Here is an 18,012-nt window from a genome sequence, read left to right as displayed (position 1 = left end):
TTCAGCTCTTTTCCTATAGCAATCTCTACTTTCTTTACCTTGTCCATCATTAAAATCTCTACTATTGATGAAGATTTAATATCATGGGGTAATAATGTATGAAGGTAATCAGGTGCTACAGGAGATTGAGATGCATCACATTTAGGCAATACAATTTGCAAGGAGTCGGCAGGATTTTCAGAAATAGACTCCTCAAAATCATATTGATTAGTAAGGATTGTTGCCAGTATATCATCTTCTTCTTGGGATACGAAAAATGGGTTTCGTTTTAGCATCATGAGTTGTTGAACAAAATTAACTTATAGAGAATCATCACCAAGGTCTGGCCAAGAAGATTGGTCAAGATTTAGTTGAGGTTGTGCAAGAGAGTACAAAATCAACCTTTTTAGTGTTGGTACCATCTAATATTGTCATTTTTCCTGATCAACATGCAATGCATGCATCTATAGTGGCCAAACATGGTCTTCCTAAGATTAATGGATATACTCCAAGGGTGCCTCTCGGTGATAGCACAAAAAAGTTTGAAAGAAAATCTAAGGAATCCAAGGTTACAATGATATCTTCTATCATACCATCAGGTTTGATAGTTAAATTGTCTGCTAACTGAAGTATTGTAGGAGTATCCCTTAATCCAATAATGCAAAGTCTTAACAAGACTTCTCTGGTCATGACATTAATTGATGCTCCTAAATCAATCAAAATATTCTGAATTTGGATGCCATTTATATGTTTGGTAACAACAGGACTTCCTAGATCATAATATTTAGGCGTCAGGGTTTTGCTCAACATTAAATTAGAAAGTTGTCCCAACACATGGACAGTAGGAGGATCCTTTTTCTTTCTAGTAGACTGCTTGACACACGCTTCCTTTGAATTTTTATTGTAAAGGGGAATCTCCTTAAGCGCATCCAATAAAGGAATCTATATAGTCAGTTTCTTAGGTTAGTTTAGGAGATCAGTTGCTACAAGATTTGGTTTAGATGGAGCTACAGGAAGTAACCTTTTGTGGAAATGGAGGAGTAAGTGCTTATACAGATGAGAAAATCGGAACATCAACTAGTTGACTTGCTGGAACATTTTCAATATCAGCGACCTCAGTTATTATAGGTCCTTTAAGTGCAGGCAACTTGGCTTCGGACCTAAGATGAATATCATTGATCTGCAAAGAATAAGCCTACTACTTATTGTTGGGATTTGGTGTTGGCTGAGCAGGAAGTTGTGGTTACTTCTATGGGCTAGCATTGGCTGTAGGAGGTGGAGGCATCAGGGATTGCTGCTAAGGTGGAGGCATCAAGGCTTGCTGCTAAGGTGATTGGCTAGGCCCCCACTGAGGTGGTTGTTGCCAATTCCCTTGATACAAAGGTTGTTGATTAAGGCCCCACTGAGGATATTGGTTATTTTGTTGAGGCCATTGAGTATTCTGCTGGGGATATTGAGGTGGTTGACGGTAGGCTTGATTATACTGAGGTTATTGATTAGGCCAATTATTGTTCCAATTCTGTCCTTGAGGGACAGAATTTGGGGGAATATTGCCTTGCCATTGATTACTATTATAACCAAAATTATTCAGACGGTCTTGAGGCATACCTTGTCTCTAAGCCCATGGTTTTCTTTGAGCAATATAAATCACTTCTCATGTATCCTAATCAAATGCTTTGAACTTAGTGGCCATTGGTTGTGCATTCATTGTTGCAATGCTCTTGCATGTGCAGTTCTTCTTCCTTTCTCTACAACAAGAGCAAAATTCAATCAGCATAGCATCAGCTTCATCATTTTTCCTTCGGGCTTGCATGGTATCCAATTGAGTAGCAACATCATTAATGATATCTTGCCTGAAGTCAAACAACAGATTAGATAACTCCATCTTTGATACTCCTGACCCACCATTGGTCTTATGTGGTAGGCTCCTTAGTCCTCTACCTTTCTTCACAGTAGCCCTTGAATAGTTCTAACATATCTCCTTGATGTCATTCCAAGTTTTTTGTGTAACATCTCCTCCAGCCATTAGGTCCAAGGCTTCTGTGCTTTCTTCTTGCACACCTCTTAGAAAAATATGCTTTTTAGATTCTTCATTTAGGTTATGTTGTGTATTTCGCTACACATTAAACAAGAATCTGGAAACATAGTCTTCCAAGGTTTCACCCTCCTTCTATGACATTTTTAAAATGTCATCCACCTTCATATCTTGACCTCTACAATATTCTTTATATTTTTGAAGAAACAAATCACTCATTTCAGTCCAATTTGTTACAGCATTTGCACCCAACCCCATGAACCATCGAAGAGCAGCCTCCTTCAGAGTAGAGGGAAACAATTTCAACTTATGGGCATCAGTTGTGTAGTCATAGCTCCTACAAAGAATGTCAGATTCAAAGAGAAAAGTTTCAGGATCTTTTGTAATAAGGCCATAGAATTTTGGAAGTGCATCAGTAGGTATGTTCTTCAAATTTTAGTTCCCTTGCTAAGGTGGGATAGGAAAAGGAAAGGTAGGCATAGCCATTCTTGGAGGAAGAGGTGGTGCTTGATAGATAACAATGGCTAGTGGATTATCTTGATATTCAGGCTCATCAAAAAGTTCATTCAAGTGGAGTGATTCTTCTGATTCAAAGTCAATGTCAACAAATGAATTTTCAAAAGGTTCATCTCTGTCATTCTCTCCTTGGGGTTCATCTAGTTCAGGTTGAAAATCATTGACCGGTTCTTCCTGATTATCATGAGGAAGGAATCTCCCTAAGTGGTCTCTTTTTTTATGCATAACATGCTTCTTTACTACTAAACTCTATTCTACAAGAAATAGAAATGCAACTAGAAAGACTAGTTTGAATTAACCCCATCCCCAACAACGGCGCCAAAAATGCTTGGCCAAAGAAAGGGATCAAAATTCTACAGCAATGGGTTGCTTAACCCAAGATTGGACATCTTAAGTGGTTCTTATCCAACTCATTTGTACTCAATTTATCAACCAGGGATGTAAACTTGAAATGGTGTTTGCAAAATATATGCTTCCAACTTATCTCAACTTAAGAACTACTCTACAAAAATTCAAGTGCTTAAACTATAGGAAATTTATGCTAAAGCTGAGAACCAAAACTATTTTAATAAAGCCTGAAAATACAACTGAGAATTACTTCAACTGCCTATGTTGTAGGAACAGTCCACTAAATCTGTTATTAGTGGCTGCAAGAACAGTAGAGTCTACTATGGTTCTACAAACTGAATATAAATCCTATGCTAACTAATTAGTTCACTCCCTATGTGGGCCCCCACAGAGAAGTGAAGTAAAATAACTCAGAGATGAAAACTTGAAATGATATTTTTATTCATAACAATAAAACGTACATACTGATGAACAGCAAGATCATATTCAATACTTAAAAACTCAGTAAGTTCTTTCTATTGAAAAATGACTGACTAAAACCTAACACCTCTAGAACACACACTTCCAAATATTTAAAACAGAATTCCTAGATTCAAGACTCATCAACTACCGAAACAAATGACGACGTTGATTGTTACAACGGGTGCATTAATTCTAGCGCCAAATAGAATAGTAATGTAGGAGCTCACGACCCCTGAAATTCCTCCGCTCAAGGTTGGTCTATTAACGCAAGCAACTGCTTTGACTCCCGCTTGGTTGAGTTGACTTTGCTTTTATATGTGCAAAATATTAGCGCCTCCAAAACAATAACATACATCAAGACTTATTCAAAACATGTTATCTAAATTAGTTTACCCTATGTCACATTGCTGCAGGAGAACTACCCAATCTAGCGAAGGAATAAAAAACATCATTCTCACTATTTTGTAATTAAATGACATCTTTACACAGCATATTCATTTTGATCCTGAAAAGTAATTATGCACACATTTCTCTGAAATTATCATAAACATCATGTTTTTTAACATCAAAATCAAAATCTTTAGAAAGTTTGCAAATTAAACTGAAAATGAAATGACAAAATAGACCACATTATGGTCTCATCAACCGTAACAAAGTCTAATATGTCTTTTTAAGTGATTCAAGATACCAAATGAAAATGATTCATATCTTCCTCTCCCATCTCTTGCCAAAATAGATAAGACAAAAAGAAAAGAAAAGTAGCTCGTGTACATAATCTTGCCCTGAAATGAATGTAAATCTTACGGGGAACAAAGATAAAGCTGGCATATCGTACAACCAAAGATGGAATTCATACGGCTCCATCAAAGGATATAAAATCCAAACAAATCAGGAAATCAATTACATGGGTGGCCATTTTTAGCGTCTTCTCATCGCTATTGACTACAGGAAAAGATCAACTCATATTGCTGTTGTATCAGGACAAGGAAAACGAGAGATATGACGAGGTCAATAAGGCAGGTATTAAATATTTGTCATTAGAAGGATTGAAGACTATCAATGGAGCAACCCAAAATCTGAAGAAATTGATCAAAAAACAAGAGGCCGATGATTTCAAAGGCAGGTTTGAACAAAGAGTACCATATAGAGTAGGTGGCTCCCTCATGTTGAAGTCTGGAGAACAGAGGGTAGAAACATTGGTTGCTGCGTTGCTGCTAATGTGTTTGACAAATGTAAGGTTGACGGTTCATATGAATAGTCACAAGCCATGCATTTCATAAACAAAGTACTGACTACAAGAATAGCCCCATTTCAAAAAATCAGAATTGGGAATTGAAGAACTCATTGGAAAGATGCATTGCACACCTTTTTATAGCAAAGAAATACTTGATCCTCAAAATTCGTCAGATGTTTGGTTTTAAAATGTCTAAAAACATAGCACATGGAGGAGGAAGAGGCTGCCCAGCCTAGTACGCTAAAAGAAACAAACCCCAACAAAATGAAGGTGCTGATAAATCAACAAAGATTGCCACTTCATAAAGTGTAACCAGTAAAATTGTTGTGAACTTAAATGTTAGTTTTGGTAGTCTGCAGATATCCAAGAGACTTTCTTAAACTTACAAGTAGCAAACATGCTAGTAATTAAAGGACATTTAGCCATTTCTGATGATTAGAACCAAGTACAGGATTTCAGGCCTTACCGGTCTCTTGCATCTTATCAAATTTCTTTCATTCCCTTTTATTTGCAAATTCCTAAACTTCTGTTTATCTAGATGAATATGCCGTCTTCCTTTTAAGTTTTTTTTTCAAATAATGAATCAACAGCACAATCTATACGTTGCTCTTTACTATCATTAATATAGTTTGTCAAATACCAAATATTCAACAAAATGTGCCTATTCTTCGTAATGAGTGATTGATATTTCAAATCTCGATCGGTCCCAAATTTACAATAATTTTACAAATTACAGTTACCGTACACATAATAGAATATTATTAAGGATTTAAATAGCTTTCGAGCAGACCTTCCAATTTATAGATTTGTCGAATCACTGTGATTGTTATGGTGAATTTTTTCAAGTAATACAATAATTTTCACTCGGACCTGTCCATTACTTATTGAATGAGATCTTTAACGTTTATGTCAAGGTTCTGTTTATATAAATCTTAAAGCTATATATGCTTCCCTGCCTACAATTATCCGTCCGATATGTTGGTCTTCAAGGTTATAAAGATTTAAAGTCGTGCATTTTTCTGTGTTTTTAACCATACATATTAATTGTAAAATGTTGACAGCCACGTTTTCCTTAGAGTTTTAGAATATATCCATCAAATTTTGTTTTATACCTTAATAAAATTCATAAATAACATATCTAAAAGCATAATTGGAAAAAAAAAAAAAGTTAAGTGGCAAAGGCAGTTTAATTTTAATCAGTAAGATAAAAGTGGTAGAACCGTATTCACTATGAAATGCAGTCCTGAAAAACAACCATCATTATAGAATCTAGGTGGTCAACAAATTTAAAGCCTGTAACCATGGAATATATGAATCAAAATAAATATACCCTATGAACTGGAGAATCATAGTGTCAAATAATTATAGCTTTCTATCCAGAAGAGAAGTTTCTTATTTCGTTTCCTTTTTTTGGGTTAAAAGCGGCATTTCTAGTCCCTTATAAGCAATAATGCTCCTTATACAACAAATCTTTGAAAGTGTATGACTGTATCTTTTCAATCACGGTTCCGAGGGCAACAAATAAGCTCCTTTCTAACATTGAATTTATAATCAAACTAATCAACTAAAATTTCCATGCTTGTTCACTTTAAAGGGATTATTTACACATAAAAGCATCACAATACAGGCACAATACAACCATTAAATTTTGCAGTGGCATCCTAGAGTGCCATTTCTGCTTGCAATGCAGCAAGTTCATCTTCTTCAGCAGCTGCTTTTTGTTGTGATAGCTTCTGAGGTGCACGCCAAGCTTGCTCTTTGGTGGCTGGAACAGCAGGAGTTGGCATTGGTGCGGCAGAAGTTGGCATTGGTGCAGCTGGAGTTGGCATTGTTGTGGTAGTAGTAGCAGGTCGCAACAGTTGCTGCTCCAACTCTGTGCCATCCAAGTCTTCCAACTCAGCTTCCAAGTCATCCTATGAGAATAAAGGAAAAAAATAAGTTAAAAATTAAAATGAATATCCCCTGAAAGTTCGAAGACTATAAATGATCTAAATGAAGAAAAGTTCAATGAATTACATCATCCAGGTCTGCAACTGAACTGGGAACTGACAAAGCTTCTTGAATCTGCTTCATGTTCTCTGTTTGCTCATTCACCTCATCCATGGTCTTATCTACATCATCAATAGACCTGTACCACAATGTCCTTGGTTGAGAGTATGTATCAAGAACTAAAAGGTCATAAAGAAATGGCTGCTCATGGAAAATAAGTATCACGCTGATGACTTGAGTTTTGAAAATAATTTGTGGTAAACTCCAAACCATGTAAAAAGAAAACACTATAAACTTGCCTGGAAGAGAATTCTTTGCCACAACTCTACCTATTTATATCTTATGAATGTGATATATCTTTCATATTTAATTCACATGTTCCCATGATGACAGTTTCACAGTTCACAATCATCTAAACCGCTCCATATTAAACACAATGTGGTTGATTTCCAAAAACAAGCTATTTAGCCAATTTCTGTGAAAGCCAATTATAATACCTACAAGAAGATGCTCTTTAAACCTACAAGATGGCTATGCTTCAAATAACATCTTGATGTAATTCAGAATTCGGTATGTGTTCTATGAGAAGATCTTGGTTTGTAATGATGGATGTTACCTATAACAAAGACAGACTCACATAATACAAGAAAGAAAGTTATAACAGTTCTAAATAGAATGTAAGCCAATTATACAACCAAATTAGACCAGTACAAGTGCAAATTCACTTAAATCAGCAAAGACTTCAGAATTGTAAACAATACAGATGTGTGGAATAAGGAAGAACAGCTTTTGCAAATAAAGGGAACAAAAAAAGTTGTCAAAGAAAACTAAGGGGGGGAAATTGTTTATATTTTAAATATTTATTTTCATTTTGTAATTCAAAAAATTGACATGGCTGCAACACAGCAACCCAAAAAACTTGCAGCAGACTCTTGTTAAGCAAAAAACTTACAAAAAATTACACATAAAATAAATATATGATACATAAAATAAACTAATTCACAAGAAGCATACAGGAATGAATTTAGAGGATGCATCGGTCTATTATGATTATCAAAGAAGCCTACAGAATGAATTTAGAGGATGCATCAGTCTATTATGACTATAAGTTCTTCAGGAATCAAAACGGTTACATAGTCCTTAAAAACTCAAAATTCCAATATTGTACAACAATCTTCAACTTCTTTTCCCTCCACATAGTAGTCGCAGAAAGTAAATCTGTATACTCCTCAAGATAGAATGGAACACCATATTTTAGTAATTATGTTGCTTCTTTCTGCAATCCAATGGGTTCTCGGTCACTCAACACAACATCCACATCCTCAACAATCCAACATGAATATATTATATGGATTGGTGTCCCTCAAATATTATAGAAATCCCTGCCTTCTAAGCTCTATTTGCCAAAGACAGGGTCATTGAGGTGCTCTTGGGTTAATCTTTTCGTATTCTTTGAATAGATGCTCTCAAACAGACTCCATTTCACTCACCCACAAAAGTGCTACAAGGCTGATACAAAAAGATGGCTAGCCTCTGAAGATTTGGTGAAAAAGCACCGTAACTTTCCCACTACAAGCCTACAAATAAGATAACTATAAAATTTGTAATCATATTCTGAAAGTACGCCAATAAAAGTGTATGATTGACTCAAAAAAATCCTTATTAAGCAGTACCACATGGAATGTACTTGTTGGTAGTGTTGATCTATCTACAATCAGTTACTCGTCAGGTGATTTCATATTTACTCTTGTTCCACCATAATAATGCAATGTGGCCTTATATGAATAACCTATTCATATTTTATTCCAATCCACCTAAAAATTTGAAACTTTATATTTAAAATTAATAGGAAAAAAATCAAAGAAATATCAAACTAAAAAGTCCAAATCCATTAATTTGTAAGTTACCTTGACTCATTTGTACTCTTGGCAAATACATGATCAAAGACAGTCCTCACAACCTTTTTCCCATTCCATCCTCCTACGATAAGGAAACTTCAACCACCAAGTCCTTACAACATTTGTTTAAGAGGAGGTTTTTCCCCTACAACTCTTTGCAATGACATGAAGTTAATGGCAAATTGTGTAACCTCTGATCACACAAGCTAGTTTCCACTTTTTCCATCAAGCTATCACCATATTGCATGAATAGTGCCTTACAAGAACTTATCTCCCATTAGCATGTGCAATGATCCACATAGAAATTATTGTATCTAGATGGTTGAAGTGATAAATTTTCAACGTAGCTCTCATCCCATTTATCACCCCCTGCTTTGTGATAAGTATTTCCTTTTACAAGGCAGCAGAGGAATTATTGAAAATTCCAAACGTTCTGTAATTCTTTCCTAAAAGCATAATAAGCCAATATTCTCAATATTAACTTTCAGCACTGTTGTATCGTTAGTATGGTCACCTCTTTTCAATGTGACACCAGTATTGGTGTCTAGTGGGGCACCGGGACATGGGTAAAATGGACCTCATTTTCGGCATGACGGGATGACGGTTAGGGGACAGCGGCAAGGAGAAGACAGGGAAGGGAGGGGTGTTGTATATTATACTTGTAGAACTTGAAATGCCATTTATGAAATGATGTTTCAATAGAACATACCAAATTAAAATACTTGAACATAGAAAAATTGCAACATGAACTAGAACCATTGAACATTCAACATAATAACATATTACATACCAATAGGAACATTCAAAAACTTAAAATTCAAATAGAAATTCAAGTACCCATCCTGTTGGCGGCATGATTGCAGAATGGCAGAGACAGGGGTACTCAAGTACTCAAGTACTCAAGTACCTAGTGCGGGGACGTCTCGAGGATAGGTAGTTTGAGGTTTGGGAGGGGTGTGTGAGTCCCCGTGTTACACTGCCTCTTTTACTTTTATTAATTCAAGCTATCTTTTAAGATCATCCTTGAATGCAAGATTTATATTAGAACAGGGCATTTTCAACTAAAAAATTGCAATACCTGAAATGCAAGGACTGAATTTGAAACACTTCAAAAATATCCTTATTAACTGTTACGCATAGGATAGCATGTCTAGTGGTTTTTATGTTTATAGCTTATATCGAATAAATTCTCAAGATAATTGATATAATATTTATATCATACTTAACTAATTTACATATCTCAAAATGTTATTTACCTATCCTAATCAGAATGATTAAAAGATCGGACCCACCACTATGACACCACGATTAGCCACTAGTTAGGATAGTAGAAAGTATTATCATTTGTATTAAGCATAGGTTTTTATATTTATTCCAACCCAACCAAAATTGCCTTGATCAGGCATGTTATATTGTTGACAGGACTACATGCAATATTGGGCTCGTCACCTTATTGTTCTAGACCCGATGCAATGGCGGCCACTTTCCCTTGATATGACCAGTTTGAAGTCCACGTCATCATTTCTATTTCAATCAGATTAAATACATTATCATGTCGCATGACAGCGGCAAGCTATTTTCTCAGCATTGTTTTTTATGTTTATATTACCTTGTCATTGGGCATAGTTATCCGTCACCTGCTTTGTCCAATGAGCAATATTAATTTGGATTTCAAACCGATGGATCCTTTGATGAGACATACCGCTTGGATAAGCATTGGTTCACGACCTTTGTGATGTATATTTAAGGGGAGTAAGAACCCTCTTTTGGAACGCACAAATTTTATAAAGTGTTATTACAAAGTAGGGTTCTAACTATAAATTTATATATTATCCTAAGATAATATTATAGAGATTACATTTATAAATCTAATCAAAATTAACATAGTATCAGAGCCGGTCTAAGAGACGATCGGGATTATATTTATTTATTCAGTGCATTCAAACATTCTTAAACCCTACTTATCAAAATGATAAGCAGAAGGAGGATTGAAGATAGACTCAAAGGTGGTTCAAATGTTGAAGCTTGGAAATTGTGTATAATGATGATACTAAGAAAACATAAATTAACAACGATTGTGGAAAATCCTCCTAAAAGTAAGAAGACTGATGAATGGGAAACTGACAACTCCAAAGCAATGGAATTATTAGTAGATGGATTAAAAGATCATCTACTACCTATTATCACAAAATTAGACTCTGTGTATCATATGTTCAAAGCTCTAGAAGATATGTTCTAGATCAACAACACTAGCAGAATTCTCACTCTAAAAAATCAACTCAATAATATAAAGATGAAGAAAGGAGAGACCATCACCTCATACTTTATGAGGATAACAGAGTTAAGATGCCACCTATTAACAATTGGTCACAACTATGATAGCAAAGAGTTAATTCTGGTATCATTAAATGGGCTGCCTTTTTCATGGGAAAACTTTAGACAAGGAATACGTGCTCATCCTAAACCCCCCAAATTCGATTGACTAAAAGCTGATTGCATTCAAGAAGAGTGTAATCGAAAAACTAGAGGAATTGACATGGAATCCACAAATGAAGACCAAGCTCTCACTACAAACTTAAAAAGGGAAAGGAGGAAGAATAATAAACAACCATTCGAGAAACAAAAAGATCGTTCTCATGTACAATGTTTTATATGTGACAAATATGGTCACACTGCAACAAGATGTCCCGACCGACTCAAACATCAAGCTTCTTTTGCTGAAATCACTAATTCAAACTTGGATTCGGAGAAACTTGCATTCTAAAGAACCTCAACATATTTCAATATTTTGTGTAATTCCAGATTCAGAGGGAATTCCTTATCATCTGCACCAAGCCTCTAGCAAAATAAAAGTAGATCACTTCTGAGGTAAGCTCGGTATGTTGTAAATATTAAGAAGAGTCTCAAATATTTATTGTACTAATGAACTACTTATTAATAAATATTATTTCATATGGGCCCTATGTACATCATGAGGAAGTGATGACTTCTAAATGATTATCACTTGTATTTACAAAAGTTATTCAAAGGTGACAACCTTACAATAACTTAATTTTATATTATGGTGGATGTTCGTATAGTAAGCATTATGAGAATGCATGTGCACATACCTTATGAACATTTTGAGTACATGGTGAATGTTGTGCAAATTGATGTTCATGAGGCCATTACAAAGAGTACTTGGTGATTGTCAAATGAGTTGACATTTAGGAGGTCATTACTCATAGTACTTAGTAAATATCTTGCAACTGAACATTGAGGAGGTCATTGATCAAAGGCACCTAGTAAATGTCAAATGAATTGACATCCAATAATCTAGAATGTCAAATGAGTTGACATCCAATAATCCAGAATGTCAAATGAGTTGTCATTCTAGAATGTCAAATTAGTTGACATTCGAGAAACCATATTACCAAATAAGTTGATATCCATTTTTCAAAATTATGCTGAGGTAATATATTATTCATATTGTGTATGAATCTTCTTATCCTCCCTAGCTAAGAGGGAGTGTTAATGTTTATAGCTTATATCGGATAACTTTTCAATATAATTGATATGATATTTATATCATACTTATGCTTAACTAAGTTACATATCTCAAAATGTTATTTACCTATCCTAATTAGAATGATTAAAAGATTGGACCCACCACAATGATACCACGCTTAGCCATTGGTTAGGATAGTACAAAGTACTATCGTTTGTATTAAGCATAGGTTTTTATATTTATCCTATCCCGATCAAAATTGCCTTGACCAAGCATGTTATATTGTTGACGGGACTACATGCACTATCGGGCTCATTACCTTATTCTTTTCAACCCGATGCAATGGTGGCCCCTTTCCCTTGATATGACCGGTTTGAAGTCCACATCATCATTTCTATTTGAATTGGATTAAATACATTATCATGTCACGTGACTATGGCAAGCTATTTTTTCAGCATCATTTTTTATTATGTTTATATTACCTTGTCATCGAGCATAGTTATTCGTTACCTACTTTGTCTAATGAGCAACATTAATTTAGTTTTCAATCCGATGGGTTCTTTGATGAGACATGTCACTTGGGTAGGCATTGCTTCGCAATCTTTGTGACATATATTTAAGGGGAGTAAGAACCCTCTTTTGGAACGCACAAATTTTATAAAGTGTTATTACAAAGAAGGGTTCTAACTATATTTTTATATATTATCCTAAGATAATATTACAGAGATTACATTTATAAATCTAATCACAATTAACAAGTGGAATCAAAGCTCTACAATACAACAGTGCATTAATTTTCAACCAACAGAGTTGCATCTGTTTGAGTAGCCATATCTAGAATTCTGCCTAAACATCCAGTTCAAGAAACTAAATCATTGTAGGCAAGGAAAAAACGGAGATTGACTAGTAGGTAGAAGCAAGAGCTTATAGACTATTCTTCCTCAAATATTTTTTTCATAGAATATTATCCAAAGATATGTATTCATAAACCATAGAGAAGAACAAGTCACCTCTTTAAGAACATATGCATGATTAAAATACTAGTTTTCAAATGTTGCAAAATGGCTGAGTATCAAATGATGTGATATTTTATGCCAAATATATCTAAGATGGACTAGTACACAACAAAAGATTCTTACATGGCTTTCTGGATTGCTTTCATGGCTGATGCTCCAGTTCTCAATGCGTCAACAGTTTCTGTGGTAGCTTTTGCACCTTCCAACATGGCCATCTGAATTGAATCAAAGTCAATCAATCCATCAATACAAACTATAGAATAATGGATCCATGGTACTGATGCATGGATCCATGAGTACTTCCAATCTTGTAAAATCAAACTATTGAAGTTCTTAAAAAGAAATAGAATACCTACCTGATCATGAATTCTCAATTGAAATTTTCCAAGCTGCTCAATTTGAACATCGTAAAGTCTCTTCCTCTTCAAACATTGTATTGCCGCTGTGAACAAAGACTAATAAACTTTAATTCAACATCCAAGATTATATCAAGTGATTAGAGTAAAACTACTATACTTAGTTAATTTGTATAGAAAGTGAACAATTGTTTTAATGCCCCTGAAAATACTGTATCAACATGCAAAGAGAGACATCTATCTTGACAATTGCTTTACTAAGCACCCCAACTTCACAAAGATATTCCAAAAAGAATTTTGAATTGCTTAATAACACTTTATTTAACCTAATCGTGATTTGAAAGACTACCCAAGCAGAAAGAAAGGTACTTGGCCTCTAAGTGCCTATTCAGACTCTTCTAAGCATTAGGTCCATAAAAAACTAAAACTGATATTAGACGTGAAGGGAATCAACTTTACAAAAAGTAAAACCCCACTTAATAAAACTCCAAAGCATGTATGTTCCTATATACTATATGGACAGCAAAAATCTTCTAAGCTGCAGCTACTAGATTTTAAGAGAATGCTAAGTACTATAGGACTCCGAATATCCCATTGTACATGCAAATGATGTTCAACCTGTGGCTTCTATTTTAAAGTTTAAGGAGATAAAACCAAATAAGTGGATGTATTTTTAGACGATCAACAATGTTCCGAGGTTGTGATGGCTGAAATATCCATAAGTCAGGAAACTGTGAATTTCCATCTATTGAAAATGAAAGTTCGTTCTCTGGCAGCTATGAGAGTGTTTATTTATGGGTTAACAGTTAGAACTTGTCCAACGTAGAGCTTTCAACCTTGTCTCCCACCATAGGCAAATTTACAAAGACAGTTCAAATAAGATTAGTGCTCTGCAGTTGGTTCAAAGTTTCTAAGTAGTGGTTATTATTATACACATGTTAAGAATGTTATCTACCTTCATACCCTCAAATCAGCTGCATGGATTTTTTATAATGACAAATACATGATGAGTTAAGGAGTTCAGTATATATAACTAGGCAGTGTCTGCTCGTATGATTTGCAGTCCATCATTTAGAAGGTTGCAAAATATCTGTAATAGAATAACCCAAAAGCACAGTCAAAACAATACTATGGGTCAGGAGATTAATATTGTTCATACTTCTGGAGCAAAGTGAACATTAACTAGCTAAGTTTAGGCCAGATAAAGAAATGTTTCCCACGTTTTCTTTGAAATGAGTTTCATGTAATATGAGAGAGGAATGATGAGAAGGGAAAAGAATAAAGCTTGCAAAGAAAATAAACCTCTTTTATTATTTGAGCGACTAAACTCTTTGGCTTTTTCAACCTCCATAGAGATCTTCTTTTGCAAGACTCTCTCTTTTTTCTCCAGCATTTCAAGGGTCTGAATGGTCAAATAAAAAACAATGTATTTGAGGAATATATAAAACATCAGAACTATCAATGTAACAACTGTTAACAAAGAAACAACCATGTGAATACAGATTTAAAGACAAATGCAAGATAATCCCTCCTGGCATTTGTACTGGAAAACATGCAACTTGTAAGTTCAAGAATCTTATTTAGACTTACATCACGATAGCACAGTTAGAATCTTAAGTAAAAATTGTAATTCCTCTTATTCCAAATATCTCTAGAAACAAAATGATATAATAATAACAAAGTCCTAGAAGTTGGGCTTAGCAGAATAAACAAGAAGTAACCAGCTTATCGATGTCCTCCATTTTCATAATTGACATATTTCATTGTTCTTATTGGTGCAACTTAATGCAAGGTAACCCTGCATGCAAATTATGAAATGTTTATGTAGGAGCACCTTGCAGTAAAGGTTGTAAGATTACAGTATTTATTTCACCTAATAAAGCAATATTCCATGTCCAGAGTTACTAGACATGATTAAAGAAACCTTGAAATGGCTGTCCAGAAATGTGATGTTTCAAATAAACCAGAAGCACCCTTTGGCATTTAAAATAAAATCCTCCAAGGCAATAGAATTAAAAATTATAGCAAGGACATGGAAACCAATATTCAAAAACAGGGAGCTACTTAGGAAAGGTTACAAACTAAATATTGTATCATAAAAGGAATAGAGGGCAAGTAAGAAGCTAATAGCATAGATTTGCATAAAAACCATAAAGCATCCTTATTGGGTCTATATCCGTTAAGTGAACATCATAAGCACTATCACAAAGGCCACTAGTTGTTTGAAAATGAGCTCCAACTTCATCCTTCATTATGACTGCAAATTAATCATAAAATGCAATATGGATGGAATATAATTTTTGTGTATATGGTCTACAAATCTACAAATGTAATGAAGATATGAAGGATCTTACAAGAAATAACACTTGGCCAGATTTTCAACAAGATCATATTATTCATTCTTCGTGAATGTGATTATTTAAAAATCAATATTAACCTTATTTCCTAAAAAAGAAAAGATAACTCACTTTACATATACTGCTAAATAAATGTAATCATGGTGATGGCATTGACCTAAATGTGAGAGGATGGTCATAATGTCACTTGCTAATATTTTTACAAACAACTTTTTTATTGTTTTTTCCTTTTTACAATAATAGGACATAAAACTTCTAGTCTTTTTTGCCTTAACATTCATCCTTAAGATGTCATACTGTTGTACAAAGTAGGACTGATCAAACCAAGTGGAAATCATTCATATGGTAGCAGCTAGGATGGATATCAAGTTGTACGACCACTTGACACAACACTATACAACAAAAAAGATGTGACAAGGATTGTACAATAACAAAAGTAGAAAAGGCACAACTAATGATGATACAACATTAACTAGGGTACTTATTTTACTAATGCATGGTAGCAGTCCAACAACTTTTTGGTAACACTCCTCCACACTAGAATCTAAAATAATTTGATAGTCGTTATCACAAATAAAATCTTTCAAAATAATCCTTTTGCCTGAAACTATTGTCACATTGGAATGCACCATTTAGAGGATTGATAAAACGGATTCTCCTTCCAACCGACACCATTGAAACCATAGTTCCAAGACTTCTCCTTCCAACTAACACCACTGAAACCATAGTTCCAACTTCCAAGACTTTGTGAGTCAGAGCAAGACTCCCTGAGTCCAAGCCAAAGTCTACCTTTCCGAGGCAAATTGCCTCTGGCCTCGGACTCGACAGAGTCCACGTGGACTCGCCGAGTCCAGAGACTTGCCTAACTCACCAAGTCCCAAGCTCAGGACTCTTGCAGGCGGCAGCACACATAAAGTGCAAAAATAAAATAAAATAAAAGGTTTAAGGATTTGTTTTTGGTTTGTAGAACATTTGTTTGACCTAAAAAGGTCATTCTATCCTTTGCTAGTGCTTGTGATAGAGAGAAAAGAGTATTGGGGTTTTGAGAGAGAAATAAACAAACTAGTTGGCTCTCCCATATCGATTGTTGATGGTTTGTGCAACTTTGTACCTTGCACTTACGCATTAAGAGGAGCTAAAGGAAGCATTTGGAGGAGGCTTGTACAAACTTACTTACATTTCCATTGTTTGTGCAAATTTGAAGAAGTAGCAAGTTGCACTTCTTTGTGGTGTTTTGTAAATTGTTTTAAATTCATATTTTTTTACTTTCCATTCTGTTTACATTTGTTTTAGTCTCTACTTCTAGTATCTATTATTTAGATTTATTCTAATTTATCTTGATGACAAACTTGATAAATAAGAACTAAGAAGGCCCTAAAGTTTAAAAATCTAATTTGATGATAACTTTTTACTATTTATAATATATTCATATTGCAGCAGTAGCCACATTGACATCATGCATCAGGGTGAGCCTTTTGGAAGTGTTAGTAGGGCTACATATAACCCTGATGTAGACCCAACTACAGTAGCAAGGGATAAGGGTTGGAAACATGCCATCCTGGGCCACAAAAAAGGAGTTGTTACATGTTAATATTGTGGTGTAACATATAACGACAGAGGCATAAATAGATTGAAGTATCACCTAGCACATATACCTAGGCGTGATGCTAAAAAATGCGAAGTAACCCAAGATGTTATGCGAGAGATGCAAGCTCTTCTAGAGGAAAAATGGAGAAAAAGGAATTGAAAAAAAAGCAACAAGAAGAAATGGCACAGCTAGCTCGAGAGGGATCTTCTAGTTTTCACTTTCCATTATCTCCTACTCCACCTACTACTACTATTGCTTCTACGAGAGTGACCATTGGGCCTTGCATTCGTAAGAAAAGATGGGATGCTTGATTCCATCTTTGTTCCACGCACGGCTCCAGGTGCACAACCATTGCTTGAGAGCATGGGTTGGGACAAGGAGAAGCATAAAATGTAAAATTGGTAGTTGGAGACTTCTTCATCTACAACAACATTTCATTCAATGTAGCAAGGGACTTATTTATTTAATTTTTATGTCTTACTTCTCTTGCATTCAAGAGACAATAATATGCTTATTTTGTTTATTTTTCTTTGTTTTCAAATTTAATAGTAATATACAAATTTGTTTAAATTTTATTTTATTTGTTCTAGGTCCCCTTATTGGCAAATTGCAATAGGTGTTGTTACTGTTTGTGGTCCAGAGTTCAAATCCACCAATGTTGACGAGCTAGGAGGCCCTATTTTGACCCAAAGGGTGGCTGATGTACAAGGTGCAATTCAAGAGCAGCGTGAGGTGTGGAAGACGAAG

General features: G+C 34.9%; 1 protein-coding gene across 2 annotated transcripts in view; it reads right to left on the bottom strand.

Annotated features, from left to right (window-relative positions):
- Window positions 1-5,943: 5,943 nt before the first annotated feature.
- The window catches only part of LOC149555144 (vacuolar protein sorting-associated protein 32 homolog 1-like), a 34,341-nt gene continuing 22,272 nt past the window's right edge, over window positions 5,944-18,012 (bottom strand). For both annotated transcript variants that reach the window (XM_089829159.1, XM_089829160.1), the window contains exons 2-6: window positions 14,623-14,722; window positions 13,321-13,406; window positions 13,088-13,179; window positions 6,591-6,702; window positions 5,944-6,487 (exon numbers count right to left, since the gene is read on the bottom strand). In XM_089829159.1, the coding sequence (XP_089685285.1) occupies window positions 6,236-6,487; window positions 6,591-6,702; window positions 13,088-13,179; window positions 13,321-13,406; window positions 14,623-14,722 (642 nt within the window). In that variant the 3' untranslated portion in view covers window positions 5,944-6,235. The remainder of the gene's footprint in view (window positions 6,488-6,590; window positions 6,703-13,087; window positions 13,180-13,320; window positions 13,407-14,622; window positions 14,723-18,012) is intronic.

The sequence above is a fragment of the Cupressus sempervirens genome, chromosome 5 (assembly GCF_028749045.1).
Source record: "Cupressus sempervirens isolate cs-2001-9-10 chromosome 5, ASM2874904v1, whole genome shotgun sequence".
Classification (NCBI taxonomy): Eukaryota; Viridiplantae; Streptophyta; class Pinopsida; order Cupressales; family Cupressaceae; genus Cupressus; species Cupressus sempervirens.
The sequence above is the reverse complement of the archived record's forward strand: the minus strand, read 5'-3'. Positions and strand labels throughout refer to the sequence as shown.